Consider the following 21,834-nt stretch of genomic DNA (forward strand, 5'->3'; position numbering starts at 1 on the left):
GTCAGTTTTGCAAATTAATCACTGGCAAATGGGAAACGCTTGCGTAGAAGGAAACGGGATGAAACTGGGGGATAAAGTGAACTGCTCGCACATCGGCTGGATTGTTTTCACAAATTTATTTGCGTCCTGTGTATCGAGCTACACAAATTACGTAGTAAATGATTGGTCTGTAGTTGTTTTTGGATTCCATCCCGCCACGCAACTTCACGCGTGCGCGCAATAATTGTGAGATCCGATAATTGCGGGCACGAATCTCTTTCCTTCTCTGCGGTCGCGCAATTTTATCATGAAACAAATATTCTCTCAATTGTGCACTTCGCGTATCGCATTCAAAGACCCCTTCGCCACCAATATCGCAATTAAGCTTTGCAGAGTTAAAAAATCTTTAAAAACTTTTTATACTTAATTTTTATATCTTCCTTCAGAGAATAAAATGTATATCAACATAATAGACAAATAAATTAGAAATTTTCATACAAAAAAAACAAAACTGTGTTCAATGTCCATTTTAATTGTACTAAAACAAATTTATTTTAATATCAGTTTTATAAAATTATAAAAAAGCAACTATGCATACATTGCATTAAAAAATTTGATAAATTTATAGAATCATACTAAATTTTGTGTAAATTATATCATTACACGTACAGAACAATCTCTATTGCAGCTGCCCATCATAGATAAGTTGCTTAGAATTCAAAAACTGTTATTACAACTGTCCAATCGCATTTATGTCGAAACCTTCAATTAAGGCGATACGCGAAGCGTACACATCCCGACATCCATCTTGCAGCACATACACACTCGTATATATCTTTAAATAAACCGTGTGTATTGAGCACCCATCTAAAATGTCTAAAAACATTACGGTAAGGCAAGTAGCAGTCATATATAAACAAGAACGAGGAATAGGTACTATCGACTACGCAATACAATTAACTAACGCAACATCCGCTTCGAATAATTTCCGGATTTTCGGGGATTTATCTTGTCTTGTGTGCTTAGCATTATATTTCTCTCAATCATCTCTCTCACGCTTCACCGCGGTCTGTAGAGGGCAAAAAATTGCCCTTTTTATCGCCGATTCATATGATGATCATTAATCAGCGATCACTCACAAAAACTGATAATATCGAATAAAAGAATATTTAATATGTATATATTTTCATTACATATATGCCAAATATTTTTAATTGTACAAGTATATATAATTTATATTATATATATATCTATATAAAATATGAGAGGAATATGTAAAATTATATACCTCTTTAAATTAAACTTCAATTCATAATTTTACAGAATAATTTTTCTACATAATAAAATTTTATTAATTTTTTTTTAAAGAAATCCATGTCTGTGTATCAATATTAATATGTTAGATAATATTTTCAATTAAATATTATCGAGAAACAATTATAATTATTATTAGTAAATTATAAATAATTATTTATAAAAATGTATATATAATTATTGATACTAATTTTGAGACTTTCGCGGTCATTAATTCTATTAATATAAAAAACTTTCAAATGGATGTCGCATGACACAGCATTGTGCCAACATTTCATAAGCATTCCAGCTTGCATTATCAGGGCTTTTATATTGATAAAATTAATAATATAATTATTATACTAATTATTAATATAATTATATATATATAATAGATAATTGTCTCGTCGAAAATGTTATTTTTTGCGAATGATCACTAATCAATGATCGATAACTTCGTAATGTCGTTTCGTTGTGTGAAACGATTCCCAATCTAATTCGACGTAATTTTCCTCCAACAAATTTTTTTCGACTCCCTAATATGGCGGAAAAGCTGTACGAGCGCACGACATTCGACAGGAACAAGCGTGTCTTCGTTAAGGATATTTCACTCAATTTTTACCAAATTTGGCACAGGACTTGGCTGTCGCATTTATTGGCTACGATCCTCACAAAACGTCTTTTCCTAATTTCTCTCACACCGATCACTGTTGATTTCCGATGTGAAATTGCTCTGTCAAGTTCAATTTATCGCCACATAAGAAACAAATTATAAAAAATATGATAAGAATAATAAGAAACTTATTTTCTCTTCTTTTATTTGTTTGGTGTCAAACGTTCAAAACATTTTATAAATTAAACTTCTCAAAACTTAGACCAATATTCATAATCAAATCTTATTTCAAGATTGTCTCAAGTAATGTCTTAAGATGGTAATACAGCTGTACGATTGGTTGATGATATCTTAAGATAGTACTTAAGACGCTCTTAAATAGAAGATTCAACTATGAATACTGGTCTAACAATCTTAACAATCTTTAATTAGATATTTATTTTTTCTATTTTTATTTACTATAATGCTAGATTAAAAAAAATATTTTAAAATGTTTTTGTAGTTATTGTTGTTATTGAAATATTTATGTTTAAAAAAGAGCAATCTCATTCCAGTGATACGTCCACAATAACTGAATAAATTTAAAACAGTCAACAATATTTAGCTTCTGAAATTAAATTTCTAATTTCAATTTACGAAGAAATAAAATTTTAATTTGCAGATTATATTGCTGTTGATTCATCTTAATTTTTCTTTCCTCTCCTTGAATAGACAGTTCAATTATTATCGGAACATCGGAAATCGAAATCGGTTCAGTTCTATTTTATTATCCTTTATCTCGGATGGCAAGACGAGTCTCTCCACGTATGCGATGTGAATCGAAAGGTCGTGTTAAAAATTCCAAAGGTTCATCACGTGTGACAATGCACAACAAATCGGGTATGCAAAATCCCAGTTTGAAGGTTTTTCCAGAAAAGCGATTTACAAGTTTGCTTCTCGTGCGTGTACTCGCGTTTTCAGTATTGGAACGCTTCCGCCTCTTAACGAGTCATTAATAACGACACGTAGCCGATCGATACGTTTTTACTTTATGCCCGAATTAATTCGCGTACGGCTTGGAATTTTTTGCGTCGGCTTGGAATTTCTTCTCGTCACACATTAAATCCGTGCGATTTCGAGCTCGGATATGCGAAAGGTATACTGTTCGTTCCGTTTCATGTTTTCATGATTTTTTTCGAGAGAAAATCAAAAGAGAATAAATAAGTTATCAACTCGATTACGTACATTTAAGTTATGTTATCTCGCCTGATTTCTTCGAGAGTATAATAACGTATTTAACGTAGTCAATCGATAGTCGATCAATAGAAGTGTAACAGTAATGGTAATGGTCCAATAAAAAATCAAAACTTAAAGTAATACCGCTTGTATATCCATCAGTATATCCCATCAGTATAATTAATTGTTAAACAATGTACCAACGTAGAAAACAACGTTTAAAGAATTTTCTTCATTTTTCTCTTTCTTTACATTCTTATAAATATAGCTAATTAATATAACAGCACTTCTCTTAGATTCCAATATTGAGCTCGAAGAGAGAACGATCGCGCTTATCAGTTGCTTCCTTCCTTCTTCCCCCAGCAAAAAAAAGATCTCACTATGTCGCCTATCGCATGTTACAAACCGCATTTCCTGTATTTTCTCTTGTTCTCTTTAAAGATAACGATTCGTTTCTTTAGTTCACAGAAACGAAGATTCGCGCAACAAAAAGATAAACGCGGTCGTGCTCCATGAGCATGCATTCACGATCCTATTATCACAGTCAATCTCCACCCTTTCATCTCCCATATAACCGCAAATATAATAACGTTTTTTTTTTCCTTTGAACATTCCTTGTTTTATCGGAAAGTGCAACGATTTCGGAATTTGTTCGAGTAAATGAAATATTTCGCGCACTTTCGGCGCGCGAGCCGTTTGTCTCAAAAGTGCAGCGAGGGGCGAGTTTCGAAACGCGTCTAACTTAATTCATTTACTTCTAACCAGAATTTAATCAAAGTTATATATATATATATATATATATATATATATGCCGAGAAACTTCAACAAATATGATTTTCTTATTAATATAATTTATAAAATAAAAATTCGCTCGACTAGAAATAATTTTCTTCCCAAAAAAAAAACTTTTTAAGATTGCGAATAAATAAATAATTATAAAATTATAAAATATATCTAATCATAGATACCGTTGTGTTTTTCAAATCTCCAACATCTTAAGCATAAGATGTGTGCGTATAATTAAATAAAATCACTAACAAATAAATAAAGTTAATTCAGTCAAAAAATATTTTATCAATATAAATTAAATAAGTGAATTAAGTGAGACACAACAAATCGATGCCGTTATATGTTTCAGGTTTCTCAAAATTTTGACAAACTCTGTCACTTTCGACACAGACAACTCGCGTGATCGAATCCAGAAAATTTACGCCGTCGTTACTTCTAGAAACAATCGAGAGCGTGTAGTGGGAACAGTCACTCACAAGAGAAAACGAATTCTCTTTCTCTCTCTCTCTCTCTCTCTCTCTCTTTTTCTCTCATATCTCCGATTCCATCTAACCTGCGCAATTTAACCCTTTCAGTACCAAATTAAATATAGGGACGTTAGCACCTTCCTCTTGTTAATCCAATGCAATTTTACAGCCGGCGTTCATTAGTGTATTCGCTTAACATTAACTGTCATTAAGTAAATATTCCCTTACGCTCGTCGCGGGATACAAATATGCAAACGCTATTCTTTAGGCAAGAGTCTTCGTCCTTTTCAACTCGCATTTAAATTTGTCAAAAACCCCTGTTCTCTATTTGCAATGCATTATAGTTTAGTTTATACGCTACGGTCTGTAAAGACATCGAGAATCGCTTAAATGATGTTACAATTAAAATTACCAACAAATAACTACGAAAGTTACATTTTTCTTCAATTAAGAAATATTTTTTAAGAAACTAAAAACCTTGCTAATTAAAAAATCTATTTTGCAATAACAGAGGAGAATCCACAAGTATACTTTTTAGGAATCCGGCCATCGATTTTAAGACTTTAAAGAAGTTGTTTTACTCTTTACTTCAATAATATTTAACGGTTATGTATCTGTAGTTTCGCTATTTGACATATAATGTCACAAATTGTCTCCACCAATAGTTGTTTTGTTTAGTGACAGCGAAAAAAATTAAACCTTATAGTCTCATCGAGATTCGTGAAAATCTGAAGCATCGTGGCCGGAAGCAAGGGATACATCGTAGAATATTTTTATTAAACTTTTATATCATTATTAAATGCAGGTTTAAGGCAGGTACTGAAAGAGCTAATGGCGGATAAGGAAAGCGAACTCCTCTATTATATTTCGATAGATACTTCATCGTCACAGTGAAGTATCGTCGCTTGGCGCACGTGTTTTGCGCGCTACATCGAGATAAGATTACCCAATTGTGACGCTATGTAATATAGTGTCGATGTTTTTTAATATATTTTATATATATGTAGCAGCGGTGATAGAGTAGTGCCCGACTAGCTCGAAATACATAATTAACGAACAAGTAATCGCGAAATATGCATTGTTAATCTATGTCTGTATGTATAGATACTTTATATGTATATAACTGTATATATATACTATATGTATATATACATATACCATTTTTTGTTCATTCTGTATTTTTGTCAGTACCCCGAGACTTAGGTACACGCGTGACTAGTTTAGAAAAAAAAACAACGGAAACTCCTTCGCTCGCCGTGCACTTGCATTCGTATTACCTTCGTTTTCTCTCTGTGTGTATATGTACGTGTGCATATGTGTTTATAATAAATGTCTGAGGTATTTTTACGCATATATGTATAGGTTTCTGTTAAAACAAAGTCTGTAATCTGTAAGTGCCTCGGCTTCGGTTCTTCGCGCAAGTGCTCGAAGTCCGCTTCAAAGTTTCGATTGAAAAAGATAATCGTGCTCGGGATACGCGCCCGAGGTCTCTCGTTTTACGAGATGACTGCCTCTTTAAACTCCCGGGGAAGTCTAGGTACTAAAACGACAATAACTCCTATTCGGAGGATCGATCGGCGCGTTAATTACGCGTTGAGATCGACCCTCGCAGTCGCCGACGAGTAGCGTTCGGCGACAACGAAGACAATGATGACGACGACAACGACGACGACGATAGCGTCGTCGTTCATGAGACGATGCTACGTGCGCCGGCGAGGCGATGGGGCCTCGTGTTGTTTTTTGGCTGAATTAAATCGAGTCCCATCGTCGAGGGCTAACTCGGCGCGTCTTCCGGTTCCACCACGCTGCCAGCCGGTCCCGTCTGGCTACCACCTTGGCTCATCGTCACGAACTGCTGCGATAGTGTCTGCAGACTCTGCCGCACCTACAAACAAATATATTTCCTCATATCAAATGAACATGACACAGTCACTTAGAGACTATTCGATTCGATGTGGTCAACCACGCCTAAGTTTTCTTCGATTATCTATAATTTTAAACTTTTAAAGTATTACGATAAAATCCAAACACCTGAAACGATTACGTAATCGAAATTATCTAGTAAATTTATCTGTCTTATAATTTCAAAAGAAACCGACGTATAAGAAAAAATATACTATAGTATAACTATTTCTAACTTAAAATTATTTTTTAAAGTAATAAAATAATCTTATTTAAACAAATTTAACTTAGTTATTCATTTAAATTATATAAATACATTAAAAAACACTATTTATCAAATATCATATTATAGTGTAATATTTAATTTTCTTTTTTACAATATAAAAATCTTATTTAATGTAATTTAATAAATCTTATTTTATTTAATTTAGTAAAACTACTTAATTTATAGATATAAAATTAAGGAACATTAGTTATCGAGATCGAATAAACTTCATCAATGCAACAGTGCTGAATTTGCACTTCATTATCCGGGTACACAGTGCGTCAATCACTATAACAAGCGAGGCAATTTACCTTCACTATTTGATCCAGATTTGTGTTAAGATAGTGCAACAGCCGATCTTGCGTGAAGCGTTCCGGCGAGACAAGGGGGTGGTTTAAATAAGCGGTATGCAACCTGTCAATGCGCATCATCATTAGAGCCGCCGATACGTAAAGAACTGCCAAGAGAGCCACTAGTATCGCTAACACCATGCCAGGTTTCAATCCACTGGTAAACAGAGATCCCAGTCTGTCGGATTTACTCGGTGTCAGTGCCTTTGTTAATACTGCTGTCTCCAGCCTGAAAGACACGAAAAAGCGAAATTGGCGAAAGCAATTGTGAAAGCATTGAAAGCAATTTCGTTGTATCGTATTTCGCCAAGTTTTGATCTAAAAGAAAACAGGAAAGCAATTTCGATAAATTATCTAAATAGCTACGTTATTGCAATGTTATAAAACCAAATAAGATTTTTTTGTTTTATTATTATTTTTTATTATTACACGATTTAATCCATTTCTTTATTAAACTTTCAATCGATTCATCTAAAATAACCATGCAACATATAATTAAATTAATCATCTTCTTTCTCTTTATTGCTAAGGAAAATAATTACTCAATTTATTTTTTTTCTAGAAAGATTATTTTAACAAAAAATATTTTCTCTCTCTCTCTCTCTCCCTCTCTTTCTCTCTGGACAATTATTTTAAAAAATACACAAATTTTAGAAAAAGTTATTATAAACTAAAAAAATTTTATACTATTTCAACAAATATTATACAATTGTATCGAAAAAAGAACAGAATAATGAGCAAATCAAATTTTTTTAATTTAATATTCTTCATTAAAATATTAAATTACTAGGACTCAGAATATACTTTTAGAATAAATGTGCTAAACTAAGGATAGATTTGTGGATATATGAACTTATGAAATATTTGAAGTAAGTCATCTCTCTAGCTAACAATCAATGTATTATTCACTGCAGTGTTATATTTATACTGTGATACTCAGTGAATATTCACTGTCTTTTAGCAATTTCGATTTCAGAATTAAATTTATTATCACTAGCAGGTCAATGCATTTGTTTTTAATTAATAAATTATAAGTGTAACACTGAAAGTCAGAATGTGTTCTCTGATTGTCATTTAGGGAGATGTATACACTTTTAATTCATGTACACAGAAATTTATTTTAAGTAAATATTATTTGTTTCCGGTAAATAATGAGTGTATTTTAAGATTATTATCTTAAAAGTATTTTGTGCGTAAAGATAACCATTACTTAAAAGAAGAAAACTAAACATTAAGTAATCTCGAGGATGATATTTAACCGCGTGTGAAAGACCTACCTGGTGGGTGGCAAACTCGGCCTGAGGGCCATGGGAGCGTCATCCGTGTCGGGGCAGACGGTCGGCGACCTGGTGGCTGCCGTGAGATCAGTACCACTCTCGGACATGCTCGACTCATCCTCCTCGGCGTTTACCTCGGAGTCGTCGACCAACAGCGTATCCGGCGCGAGGAGCTTGGTGTCTGTGTCGAGCGCCGGCAACGCGTCCACCGTCGCCTGCGGCTCCATCGCCGCATCCCAGACCTGCTTCATCAGCTTGTAGGTGGAGTCGCGCGAGAGCAGCGAGCAGAAGACGTGGCGTTCCTCCTCGGTGGCGACCGCCACCGCGTTCGGTATGATGCGCGCCGTCTTCTCCTTGCTGATCTTCAGCACCGACACCGTCGGTATCAGCAGCTTCGTCACGTATCCGAACACGTTGCTGTAGAAGGCGAAGTAGTTGGGCGTGATGTACAGGTGACCCTGCAGCAGGATGTCGCCCACCAGTGCGCAGCTGTAGTAATTCAGTACGCGCTCGTCTTCTGCCACCTGATTGCGAAATTTCGAAGACTACGCATTAGGTTGGCACTGCCCTTTCATCGACTCGATGAGACGCACTATGGTCCTTCGGAAGAAGACCAGCTATCCCTATTCATTATTCGCACGATCTCGCCAATTCTTTATAAAGAACTAATTGATGAACCATCGCGGAAAGCTGGACTTTATTTTCGCAAAGTGTCCCAGCATTCAGAACCCTTTCAATGTCGGAACAATGTTTTCTTTTCTCCCGCGCTCGTTTCGAATTACTGTATACTCTTTGCTTAACAGAGTCGCCGAGTGACATATTCGTGTTGAAAACGGACTCTGTTTCAAGTTGACACACGATATCTTGTTTATCAAATACCCGGCAAACATCAAGAGAAGGTTTCTCCATTACGTCATACTTGCATTCATTAACAATTCTTACTCGTACAATACTACGTAAACATGTACAGACTGTATCTCAGTCAGGATAAACGCGAAGTTACAGATTTTGATGTATTTAATTTATACATTAATTCATGCATTCCGTCACAAACACCTGGGTCTTTTGCCTCTCTGAAGTTCACCGACAGATGAGGGGAGGTATTTTTACACTGGGCGTATTATAGACGAGGCGTGCATTGACGTACGCGTTTATATCCTACGTCCGGAGAGAAGTTAAAACACCGTCTGCCCGATGAAGATAAAGTAAGTATCGCAATGCGATAATGGATCCGGATTGCAAGCAAGTTGCGTTACTGCATTGAGAAGAGCAACGTCGTCTCTATGGAACGTTCTCTCCTAGCTTCTATCTCGTGAGTGATTTATTATCGTCGACTCTGAGATAAAATAAATGTACCATTTAAATGTAACTCTACCTGACTGAAGTGCCTGTGAAACTTCTTCTGTCTCGCGCTGCTGGTGGATGTCGGCGAGGATCTGCTAACCTTTGCTGGAGTTTGCGCGCCGCCAGCTGCCATCGATGGTGTACTCCTACTCAGTGGCTTCGAAAGGTGACTGTAAGGGGGAAAAATAGAAATGTAAGAGGGCTTTTATTCATAGATATTGAATATTATACGGCAATATATTTATCTTCAAGAAAAAATGTATCGTTCATTCAGCAAAGTTGAGAATATTTTAAAAGATTAGGTGCTACTTAAAATATGAAATAATTGTTAAAATAAAAATTATTCTATATTGGATAATAATAGAGAAGAAAATAGTATTATAGCCTTGTATTATCACTTTAACATCTCCATTATTAGGCAAAGAATTCTAGTGATTATTTATGGAATTATTCGTTTAATAGTCATGCTATGACGCTAATATGCTAATGCTCAATAACTGACATTTCTTATAAAACATTTTTACTTTTGAAATTTTTTCTAAATGTATTTTAGTGTCAAACTACGCGTAGTTCTTTTTTTTGTACTTGGACGTATTATCGCAAAAACTATATGTATGCTTGTATTTTTTTTTTGTTATTTAACATTTCATTCAACTGTACGCATTTTAGGCTATACAAAATTAAACATAAGATTTTTTAATAATTATTCAATAATAAGTTTTATATTATAGTTTTATATTCTATTACTAATAGTTTTATGTATAGTTTACATATATTATAAATTTTTAATATGTGAAAGACACATGTAATATAATGTAATTGGGAGAGAGAAAGATTCAATAATATCACCTTCCCTTCTGCTATGATAATTATTGCAATGTAATAGTAATTGTAGCAAAATAATTATTAAGGCATAATCATAACAAAAATTATTTTTCGTATAACAATAATTACAATTAAAAAAGTAATTTTTGTTATAATATTCATAATTATTAAGATAATTATCATAGAAATATCATTGCAGAATCATAATTCCCAAATACAATTCTCTGGTACACATTCTTATAAAATAAAATTAAATCAACTTGCTCATGTGAAACTCCTATGACCATAACAGATCAGTTAAAATGTCCCTTTCTGCTGATGCTAATATAATTTCATTGTTGCGTCAAGAATATCTTACTTCTTCAAAGATATCATATATCAGGTAAGAAGAGAAAAAGAAAGAGAAAGAACTAGTGTCTCGCTTACGCGTTCGAATTTAATATGCTCATCGATAGCTGAGAATTTTTTTTACAACATCCGGATACAAGTCTCTCCGGAAAAGGATATCGAGCGTTTGAAAGGTCGCTGATCTTTTAGGGGACAGGACGATAACATGGACGGTATGTTACAAGGGTTATCTTTTTAATGCATTATCGGAACCATGGCCGGACCGGCGATGCTGTTTGCCTCATTTTAACACGTGTTGCATAATATTCGCTTTTGTGTATACCACACTATGTTCATATAACATCCAGAATGTTTCAGATTAAAAGTCTCTTTCCAAGACGATAATTAAATGTGACAATTAATTGCGACGAACTTTGGAGATTTAAGACACCTCGCTCTTTTAGATTAATGTGCAATTAACTTTATCTTTAATTTATTTTTACGCTTACGATTCGTCGAAAAATGCTAAATGTAGAATCCTTAATTATAAGTTAAGACAAAAGAAAACTTTGATTTCCGCTCGAGAAAACAAAATCAGGTAATTCTTACCATTAATATCTTATCCTCATCCAATAACAAAAATGAAATTTTATTACTTCTACGTTATTTTCCGAGTTTTATTGAACTTGTACGCTGTCACAAACAATAACAAACAAAAAAAATAAACATTGCTAACTTGTTAGAGTTACTCTTCGCGGTGGTTTCTGCTTTCTTGATTTTTTTCTTAATGGAAATACTCCACAAATCGTTGCCAAACATCTCCACTCGGGTTCCCATTGTTAGATTTTCCGTAACTTCTCGTTTTTCACGTTTAAAAAATTGAAATAACTTCATACGTGCACTTGTACCAATATAGTCTACAATTCGTATAACATACAATGTATCACTATCACAGTTTCACGTGGAACAGTGAAAGAGCTCACGTATCGTAAAAAAATACGAAAACCTTCACCTGAAAATTCCGATATAAGAAATAAATAAAATAATTTACGCAAAATTACATTTCTCAATTTCTTCAACAAAACCATAATTTCTCACTGAACAAATAAAGATTATTTTCTATGCAAATTATTATTTTTTTCAAATGTTGAAAAAATGCAAAAAAATGTACATAGCATTTATCAAGCTATTTTGCAGCAAGGTATTTGTTTACTATTTATAAAAATAAATTTAAAATTTCAAAAACTCTATGTAGCTTTTGCTTCAAAATTGACAGTAAAAATATTAAAATAAAATTGATAATCAAAATAACGTTTAAAATAAAATTAGTAAAAGTTTGTACCTTCGTAATATCTAAACCCACATGCTATTTCTGAAGTCGAGTGCTCGAGTTCAGAGAAAATATTTAATAATATATTAAAAATATACAAATAAATATTCTTCGTTTTCATACAATAAAATTAGTTGTAGCAAAATAAGACTGTCATTTATTTCTTTCATTAGAGTCCCACATCGTAGAAATACGAAAACATTCCAGTGACTCGAGACGAAATCACCGACCACGCCGTTGCATCTCGGCGATCGCGTCGCGTATCGCGCGATTTTCGCACGTGAAGATGAGACCCGTCCGACGCGCGGCGTAACGCGTAACTGGTGCCACGATCCGCTGGCTTAACAATCCGCTGCCGGCGACGATGATAAGCACGTGGGAGACCGTGTCTGGAGCGGCCGTTGTGCCATCTTGTTCGATTAAGAGGCCCGCCGGAACCAAAACGGAATAAAAAAAATCACGTGACGATGATAACCGACAGACAAAATGAGCGGATTCGATGATAGCGTGAATGACAAGATAAAATTGATAGATAGAAATTCGAGTGCGATAAGATATTCATGGAAGCCATAATATTGACAGGATTACTAAGAATCGCAAGCCTCGTGATTCGGATAATTTTACGATTTCGAGGTGAGGCAGGAAATGCGAAACAGAAAAATGTCTGTCCTTCCGACATTACCGCACATACACGTTTATTCGATAAGAACCGTGACGCAGCGCACGTCACTTTCTTGTCATCGTGCTTTTTGCTTGGAATTATCTTTCGCGATACAGGCCATATGTCACTGTATACAAAATGATTTTAATCTTCCTCGGGCAGCTGTTAGAACTGACCTCTGGAATTCCCCTCCTTTTTTTTAGAAACGATTAACTCCATAAGACAAATGTAAATGAGAAATATATAGATTCTATGTTTTATTTCGTGATGCATGAAATGAATATTAATAAGGATAAATATTAGCTCAGATCAAAAAAAGAATCGTAAACATACTTATCGTGCTTATAATATCTGCTTACTTCGTCAGAGTTAAGATATCTCTATAAAAAAAAAAGTGAATACATGCGCAGATCTCTTTAATTAAAAAGTCTCGAGCCAAATTAGATTTCGTAAACACTCAAAGAAACAATATAAATCATTTTCAATGGATTAATGTGTGTAGTATAAAAAAATTTCATGTCATAAAGAATTTTACAAGAGGGACCTAAACGTTTTTCGCAAACATTCTTTCTTTCAATTTTGTTTAAAAAGTCAAGATTGGATAACTTACAGATACTTACATTTTGCATCGAGATAATTCAGACATAAAAGGTAATTTCACCCCGGATAATACACGCGACATCACGCTTTGTACCGCAATAACCGTTTATGAACAGCACGCATGAAGCGGCTATTGTAAGAATGGTCGCAAAACATTCCCGTACGATTGAACTGTTTCAAAACACAATTCTATTTCTCGACGTGATTTAACGCTATAAACTGTCTAACTTCACGGCATTTAACGTTAAGCATACGATGAGAATATCGACCTATATTGGCACTCGGTATGCAAATCGCTCGTTTTTCATGTCCGAAAGACCCGAGTCCAGTTTTGCAAAGCTTATCTCAACTACTAAAATCGATTTACTACACTGCTTCATGATTTCATGAGAGAATTTTATAGAAAAAATAAAGTTCGTTATACAACTAAATACATGAAATAACATATGATTCGAAACATACTTGATACTCGAACTTGCATTTTTTTTCTAAATATGTAGCTGATTTGTAGTGAATTAGTACGCAATTTACTCTATTTCTCATGCATATAAAAAAGAATTTTTTCAATTATCAGTTTGTTTGCCAAAAAAAATCTATCCTTAGGGAACTTTTTAAAATTTCAAGTTCTAAAATTTCAAGTAAAATTAGAAAATTTACATGTAGTTTTAAAATAAATTAATTTTATTACACTTTTGTTAATATATTAAATTCAATCATACAATTTCAAAAAGCCGTTTAAATATTAAAAATAAAATTCTAAAACAATATTAACATTGTACTAAAAAAACTTGAAAAAGTACTAAAAAAATAACATAAGCTTAATATGTAACGATCTGTTTACAATGCGTATTCAGATCACCGGACATACAGAATCAAAAGATTAAACACACAATATCAATTTGGAACGATGTATTGTCTTATATTGTCAACAATTTCTTTCAATAAAAATTTGTGAGTTGCACAAGAATACACGTGGGTATGAATATTGCTAATCGCTTTTGCATTATCAAGAAAAAATAATCAAAGAATCAATTTTGTCAGAAAAAAAGAACAGAAATTTAAAAGTAAAATTCCAAAGATTTCTCTTATTATTAATAAAAATCTCATAAAAATCCATGATTTTACAGGAATAAAATATGAATTTCTTAAAAATTCCCAGTTGTTTCTTCCATACTTTTCTTTTTTCTCGATAGTAAAACAACCTATCTAATATGACAGTAAACGTTGTTAATTTTGTACGTGCGTGTATACATTTTTAAAATTTCTTTTAAGAGTCTTCTGTTTAAGTCACATCAACAAAAGGCCTGCATGGCCTGACATCGCCAACATTATATCATGTTCAAGTGTGTGCAACGTAACAATATTTGAATACCGTAAACAAAAGCAGTTAATAGTGGCATTCGATAATTATGATGTAGCAGCTATCTCAGTAGAAACGTATTTCCCAGCTTACACAGACAAGTTAATTATATCATCTTATCGCAAAGGCATACTTATAACATCTTACTTTTTATCATAATTCCTCGCTCTTCACCTTTCCCTCCCGCAATCTTCTGCAATTCGCGTACCCAGGTGTGACACTATCACCGCCGTTGCTCACTGATAATTTTCAAGAACTGATAAACGATTTCACGCGCGAATCATCTGACTTGCGGAAGCAAAGTTGAAAATAATATTAATTATACAAGAAATAACGGGCAATTTCATTTTTCAGTCGAAGAAGACCGGTCTTGATACATAATATTTTCATATGTCAATTATTAAATGTATTTTTCAGTTCAACAAACTGCGTACCGAAGTGGTTGTCAATTGACTTAAAACGCAATCGCAGCAAACTGAAGCTAGAAATAATATCTCAAATTAATCTGCTCACGCAGATATATGTAAATTTATTCGCACTCCCACCGATCGGAAGCAAAGTATTACTAGCTCTAACGTCAGACTCAGAAAAAAAAGGAGTAGTTTCCTGCAAGCCGCAAACACGTATCATTATAAAAACTAAAAATAATTATAAATAAATAAAACATTGATGACTCGTAAATTAAATATTAAAATCTGCATATTGTGTTACAAATTTGCAAAAACTTTTTCACCTATGAAATAAATATTTACTTCGTCACTAAGCTTTCCCTCTATCTTTTTAAATTTTCCATGCGTTTATAGGAAACTGTAATACTACTCACAGTCATCGATCTTAAGATACGTTATGCACAAAATATATGTACTGAAGCATCAGCGGCATTTCATTTCGCGCAAGAAACGCTGCTGTCATCAAGTTCACGGACGTAAATCTATATCACAGCTTTACAGTAGAACAGGGCCTCACCTGTCGTTACATCTCAAGGCCGCGTGACTAGGGCTCCTCGGAGGTGGAGGATAGCTAGCGCCAGCCACGGTGAGTTGGGACCCGCTGATCGATTGTTGGCCCCCGGCCTGCGGTGGATCGGGGGCGGCTTGCAGGGGTGTGCTGGGTGCCGAGCGTGCGCCTATGGACCCCGCAGACCTGCAAACAAACAACGGAAAATGGAATTTGAGAGAAATTGCGAAAATACTTGAGAAGAGGAGAAAGGAGGGGCTGCACAGCGAACTGTGGAAACTTTGTGTGATTTCCTATTATGTTCCCTGTATTCATCTTTTTATTTTAAAGGGATATATGTGTTACATTTCAAAGTATTATTAAACATTTAAAAAATTTAAATTGTTTTATTGCATGTTTGAATATCTCTGTAAAATTATAACAATTCTGTTATTAGTTTAACAAATTATTTAAAAACTTTTTAACTTTTGGTTTACTTTTGATTTTAATATAAAATCGCGTTTTATGCAAAAAAGTTTTTTTGCAAATTACTTGCAAATGTGCAAATTGCATAAAGAAGTAACATTACAAATTAAATCAAATTTTATATATAGTATACTAATAAAACTCTTATAAATATTCGAAGAAAAGTTCGCTTAGATCTACATACTCTTTAAAAATTATTCATGTAAAACTGTAAGAAAAAAAGTAACTTTAAAAAAAGGAATAAAATCATTTTCACTGCATAAATCAATTTAATTGTTTTTTTTCCTTGCAGCTAATTTCAAAGCCAAAATTCGAATAATCACAATCAAAATTGTTATTTATTCAAAAGAAAATAATAAATCTAAAGAAATCCGCAGTTTTTAATTTCAGTAACTTTTAGCTCGTATTTTAAAATCAAGTATTTCTTATCTCAATCATAGATTTCCTAGAAATAACACTGTCGATAATACTTATAAAAAGTATTATAACTACAAAGTTGTAACTTTCCCGAAGAGTTAGTTCTATCGTTTTTTTCCTGAATCAGTTTTACAAAATAATTCGTGTAACGGATATTTTACAGTTTCGAAACAATTTACACGCAATATATCACCATTTTCAATGAATGAATATAATTAATGTAGAATCAGAAAATCAATCAAAAGTAATATTGCTAATCAGTTAACTTTTCTCAACTTTATTTTGTTGAAATAAAAATGTATCGTCAGAGAAGAATTAATATAAATAAATTCTGATATCAAGGATGAATTTAATTCAAAGTTACACGCGTGTGGGTGTACCGATAAAAAATTTCCACATCAATTTCGTTTTCGTTACGTCCAAATGTTATACATACTATACGGTATCAACTATATTCACGATAAACTTAAGTGATTCCTTTCAACGATGTATATGTCACAATTTTGCGCGGTCATAATTTCAAGTATTCCATTTTTGAACTTCAAATTCAAGAGCCTTCGTATCGCCCTTGATCTCTGATTTGGATAAAACAAATGTAGGTGACGTTATTTACTTTCCTCGAGAGTTTATCTTTACTTTCGCAGAATTCTCACAAATCAAATCAACGTACCTTGCCCTGGTGATCGGGCGGGACGAGAGGCAAAGGTTGATCAGCGCCCGGGTTTCGAACTCCATCATCGTGAAAACGCCCACGTTACGAAATGTATATTATTATTATATTATTGCCGAGACGATATCTGCGAGAATTTCGTCTCTTCGAAGCGGGAGAAGGCTATCGCGCCTTGTAACAAAAGTAGCATCAACGCCGGTTACCAAGTCGATCAGTAATCGACGCGAGCTCCGCGATGAATCTGCGTGATTATCAGACTCGACATCGAGGCAGATATCGAAGTGATTCTTGGTAAAAAAAAATTTACTTGTTATCGAAAATCAACGTCGAGATGAGTCACCAATATATATATATAATTTACTAGTGGTCGCGATTTCCCCGTCGAACGGCGGTTAATGGCTCACACACGCCGCCATCACGTACGGTCTGTTCACCCGACGATAAGTGATGATAATGCAACCTTATCCGCTTTTATCAGGTTTATCGCTCGAGTTGTAATGGCAGAACACGATCGTGGAAATAACCGCGATGGGGAGTGGGTGGCGGGAATTAATACACGGGAACAGATGGGAAATCGCAGCGAACTAATATTACTGCGAGTCGAGTTTAGACGAGCCGTTGGTCGCCCGCCAACTCTAGCGGTAGGGAAAGAGAAGAGGTGGCAGAGAGACAAGGGTCGGGCAAGACAAGATCGCGCGAGAGAAAAATCGAAGAGAAAAGGAAAAAGGGGAGGCCGCGCTGGACGGACGGGGTAAAGCCAAACGGGGCGAAAGGACGCGCGCGGCGCGCAACGGTGACTAACGAACCAGTTTCGGTCCTCTCTTCATACCGCGAGAATAACCGCACCACACGGGTTCAACGAGCCAGGTTGCCTTTAACAAGCGGTGACGGCGGCGACTCGTCCGTGGCCGCGGCCGATGCACAATGAGGCGAGAGCACGAGAGCGGGCAAACGCGGAAAGGGAGCGTTCAGTAGAAACCGCGCTCGTATCGGTACTTCCGGAAGAGCCCTCTCTTCGATTGCCGCCACTTAACGCTCATCAATCGCACGATCAGCCTCGCGAGGAAGATGACGCTCATCTCGAAGCGGCGATTTCTTCGCGGAAGTGAAGAGGGGGGGGGGGAGAGCGATCGTGAACCGATCCAGCGGCCCGATCCTCTCGTCGCGAAGGAGAAGAATCCAGGGAGGGATGAAGATAAATGGAAAAGTTTGCGAGGCCAAGCACGAGATATGAGATTGAAGGGACCGATGAAGAGACGCGCGAGTCCGGTGTACTCCACGGACCAGCCGGGATATCAGACTGGTTGGCGGTTGGATTCGTTCGAAGCTTCTTACCCCCGATCGAGCCGACCTCGCGACCTTCTTCATAATTGACAAATCCACGACGTACACCTGGCTACGTAATGGGAACTCTATAGTCGCTATACTCTACACTCTAGAGTATGCAAGTATACTTGTACTTGAGTTGCATGAGGAGACGCACTACACATTACAGCTGGATCGAATATCGCGTACGTTAATGAGTACGCGAGAACGCAAAATTGACGCTGATGTAGATCGAAATTCAACGAATAGCGAATCGCTTGCGCTTCCAATTACACGTAACATTAAGTTTCCGCTGTGTGCGTTTATTGACGCAAAATAGATCGCATCATAAATTGTTATATTAGCAACATTGTAAACAAAATGTTGGAAGAAATTAATTTATAAATATTCAGAAAGCGCAAAAAAGAATTGGTTTCAAATCATTGTCTTACATATAAGCACAAATATAAAATCTTTAAAGAACTTAATAATTTTGAACGTAACCTGCTCACATTTATATATAGCTTTATTTAAAAAATATTATTTAATAATAATTTTCGTTGAATTGAAAAAAAAAATTGGATAAAAAGTAGGTGTAGATTAAAATATTTAATACTATTATTAACAAAAGAATCAAGTACATTATATATGCTCTTTGGATAATAAATTCATTTTTATAATCATATTACTATTATAATTAATATTGAAATAAAAATACAATATTTTGCTGAAATTTAAAATGATCTCAGAATCAAACTCTTTAAAGATTTGATATTTTCGTATATATAGAAGACAATGATTGTTGAATCGATACTAATTCTTTTTTAGTGCATTTTACAATATTACATTTATTACATAAATAATGTTAAAGTTAATAAAAAGAAATAATTACTAAAAAAAAAAAACAAAGCTGTTCCATACAAAACTTGTAAATTATGCAAGCAATTACACAGTATGTGTGTAAATTACACGCGGTCGTGTAATTAACGTACGTAGAAAAAAAAATCTAAATGCGTTCTGCTTTACATGCGTAACGGGAAAGCAGCAAACATTGTTGCAACTATGATTATATAAAGCGAAAAAGGAGGGTACATGAAACTTCACACCAGCTTGCGTCACTTCGGACGTTTGAATAAACATAATTCCGGCGAATTGATGCATGCGGAAACACACGCTAGAATTTTCCCGAGCAACGTGACACTTCGCTGAACCGAGAGGAAGCGCAAAGTATTTCGCCATTAAGAGCGCTGGTGCGTCTCCACGCTGGAATATATGAGCTCTCGTCGTCGAGTTCGCATTCTCTGGCAGTCTCCCAAAAGGTCGAAATGCTCTTTCTCTCTCGTGATGCACATCAATGAGAGGCGTACATCAGAGCGCGTTTTGACGCGCTTTTAAGTTCTCTTCACGGTCTAAAATCGAATGCCAACCATAGAGAAATCGATCGAGCCTTTCATCAATCCATGCTAATAATGATCGTTCGAACACAGTAAAGCAAAGACCATACGTAGAAAAGCGTACGGAAGCATTATACACGTAACTTGTCTTACATTTTTACTTTTTTTTTGTCTCTAAACATAAAAAGATAAAAGTGTAAAAGTGCAAGAGTACTACAAAATATAGATAGAGATATTAGATATAAATCGAGCGATATCAGTATTAAAATGACAGATAATTTTGTGCTGTGGGAATAACAATGGTAAATCAATCAGTTAGCTATATGTATAATAGTGACTCGCCTGCGCGCCTCCAATCGAAAGCAAACACGTCCGTGAAATTAATTGACTTATTAATCTCTTAAGTCGCGAGATATGCGATTTTGATCGCCGGCTACTTTAGCGTAATGGCACATAAAGTACACATGCGCGACGACGTGCCGGTCTCCGGAAAGTGCAGCTGCGATTATTATTATCTTATAGTCAGTCATACACGGACATAACATAGAATTTGATTAAAAACTCTCGGCCCTCCCCGTCCCCCCCTTCTTTCTCTCTCTTTCCACGGACACAACGATATCAAATAAAAGCGATGCCCACCAACGCACAGTGTCGTGGCGTCCTGCATTATTGAGATGCGCCAGGTGTACGCCGATTGCGCAAAATTTTTCTTGAAGGCCGTTGCAAAAAAGACGTCACGCGACATGACACTCATACAAAGTTCCGTTATTATAGGTAAATCCGGAAGAAGTGTCTGGAAGTTATGCCCTGTGCCAGGACACTGCGTAACTCGGTGCGACAAACGGAAGTTTCGAGAAAATCGATTCACGAGACACCCACCGCTGCATGCGGACGCAAAAACATAACGATATCCATTAACCCTAGTCATTCATATTTAAAATACTACTCAGGATAAAAGTTCATCTACGTAATTAAAATTGTTTTACATTTTCCTTATGATTATTTTATGGATTGCAAAGTGAAAGATAATCGAACTAACACTATTTTTATGTGTGAATTAATAAACTTTGATATTTAATCATCTTTTTTTATTGCTATTACAACCCAAACCCCGAAAGATCTTTATAGAGGCTTTTCAGTTTTAAATTTTGTACCCGTGTCCTAATCAAAATTATTATGTGATTTCAAGCAAGCTTGAAATCACAGTGAAGAACGTAGTACAGAATTAATACAGACATATTAAAGAAAATAATATAAATTACAAGTGAAACTACAAGTTCTAGGCAGCTATTTAGTAGCTAATACTTGAATTAACCCCTGACAATTCACTCAAAGTAGCACTCAACAATGTTGAAAATAAAAAGTATTTAAGAAAATAAGTACTTGAGAAAGTATACAATTACATATCTCTCTGTATAATTTTTACTTTAAGCAATAAAAATATTAGAATCGCGTTTAAATAATATAAAATATTTAATTGATAACAATCAATTGAAACAATAATCAATATATAATTGAATTTATCATTCATTGTTGTCAACAGCATAGACAATACTTTGGACTTATACGAGTTAGATATTATTAAAGCTTGAATAAACATCGATAAACATCAGGACTTGTAGTAATCTTTGAGATAATCGTCGTGCAAGACAAATGACCATGACGAGATAATGTGATAGAGAAAGACACTTCGTTTCGACATCAAGTTGCAAGTGATTCGGAAATACGCAAATACGTAGATGCTGTTGCATAGATTTTCTCGACGACGAATGTGTTTGCATATTTATCGTTTTAACATCATCGAACTGTCAGCTGAATTCTCGAAGTTTAACGCTTATAGTAGAGACAAATACTATTTATTCATGTTATACGGAAAATATGAGAGAATATTAAAATAACCAGTTTTCATTTCATCATTTCAAATAAGCTACATACATCGAAGTTTATGATTTAATATGCAAAATTCGAAAGATTTTTTACAGATTCGAATCAAAAAGGTGTACAGCAAATCGGGTAAACACATACGTTT

General features: G+C 34.8%; 1 protein-coding gene across 4 annotated transcripts in view; it reads right to left on the bottom strand.

Annotated features, from left to right (window-relative positions):
* Nucleotides 1–1,828: 1,828 nt before the first annotated feature.
* LOC105836603 (membrane-anchored lipid-binding protein LAM4) overlaps nt 1,829–21,834 on the bottom strand; it is a 71,566-nt gene continuing 51,560 nt past the window's right edge. For 2 of the 4 annotated variants that reach the window (XM_028191678.2, XM_012680761.3), the window contains 5 exons: nt 15,564–15,740; nt 9,526–9,664; nt 8,151–8,695; nt 6,835–7,102; nt 6,104–6,241 (listed from right to left, as the gene is read on the bottom strand). In XM_028191678.2, the coding sequence (XP_028047479.1) occupies nt 6,131–6,241; nt 6,835–7,102; nt 8,151–8,695; nt 9,526–9,664; nt 15,564–15,740 (1,240 nt within the window). In that variant the 3' untranslated portion in view covers nt 6,104–6,130. Of the gene's footprint in view, nt 6,242–6,834; nt 7,103–8,150; nt 8,696–9,525; nt 9,665–15,563; nt 15,741–21,834 lie in introns of all 4 variants that reach the window. The other 2 variants (XM_028191676.2, XM_028191677.2) reach the window with 2 other exon arrangements.

Source organism: Monomorium pharaonis, chromosome 11 (assembly GCF_013373865.1).
Source record: "Monomorium pharaonis isolate MP-MQ-018 chromosome 11, ASM1337386v2, whole genome shotgun sequence".
Taxonomy (NCBI): Eukaryota; Metazoa; Arthropoda; class Insecta; order Hymenoptera; family Formicidae; genus Monomorium; species Monomorium pharaonis.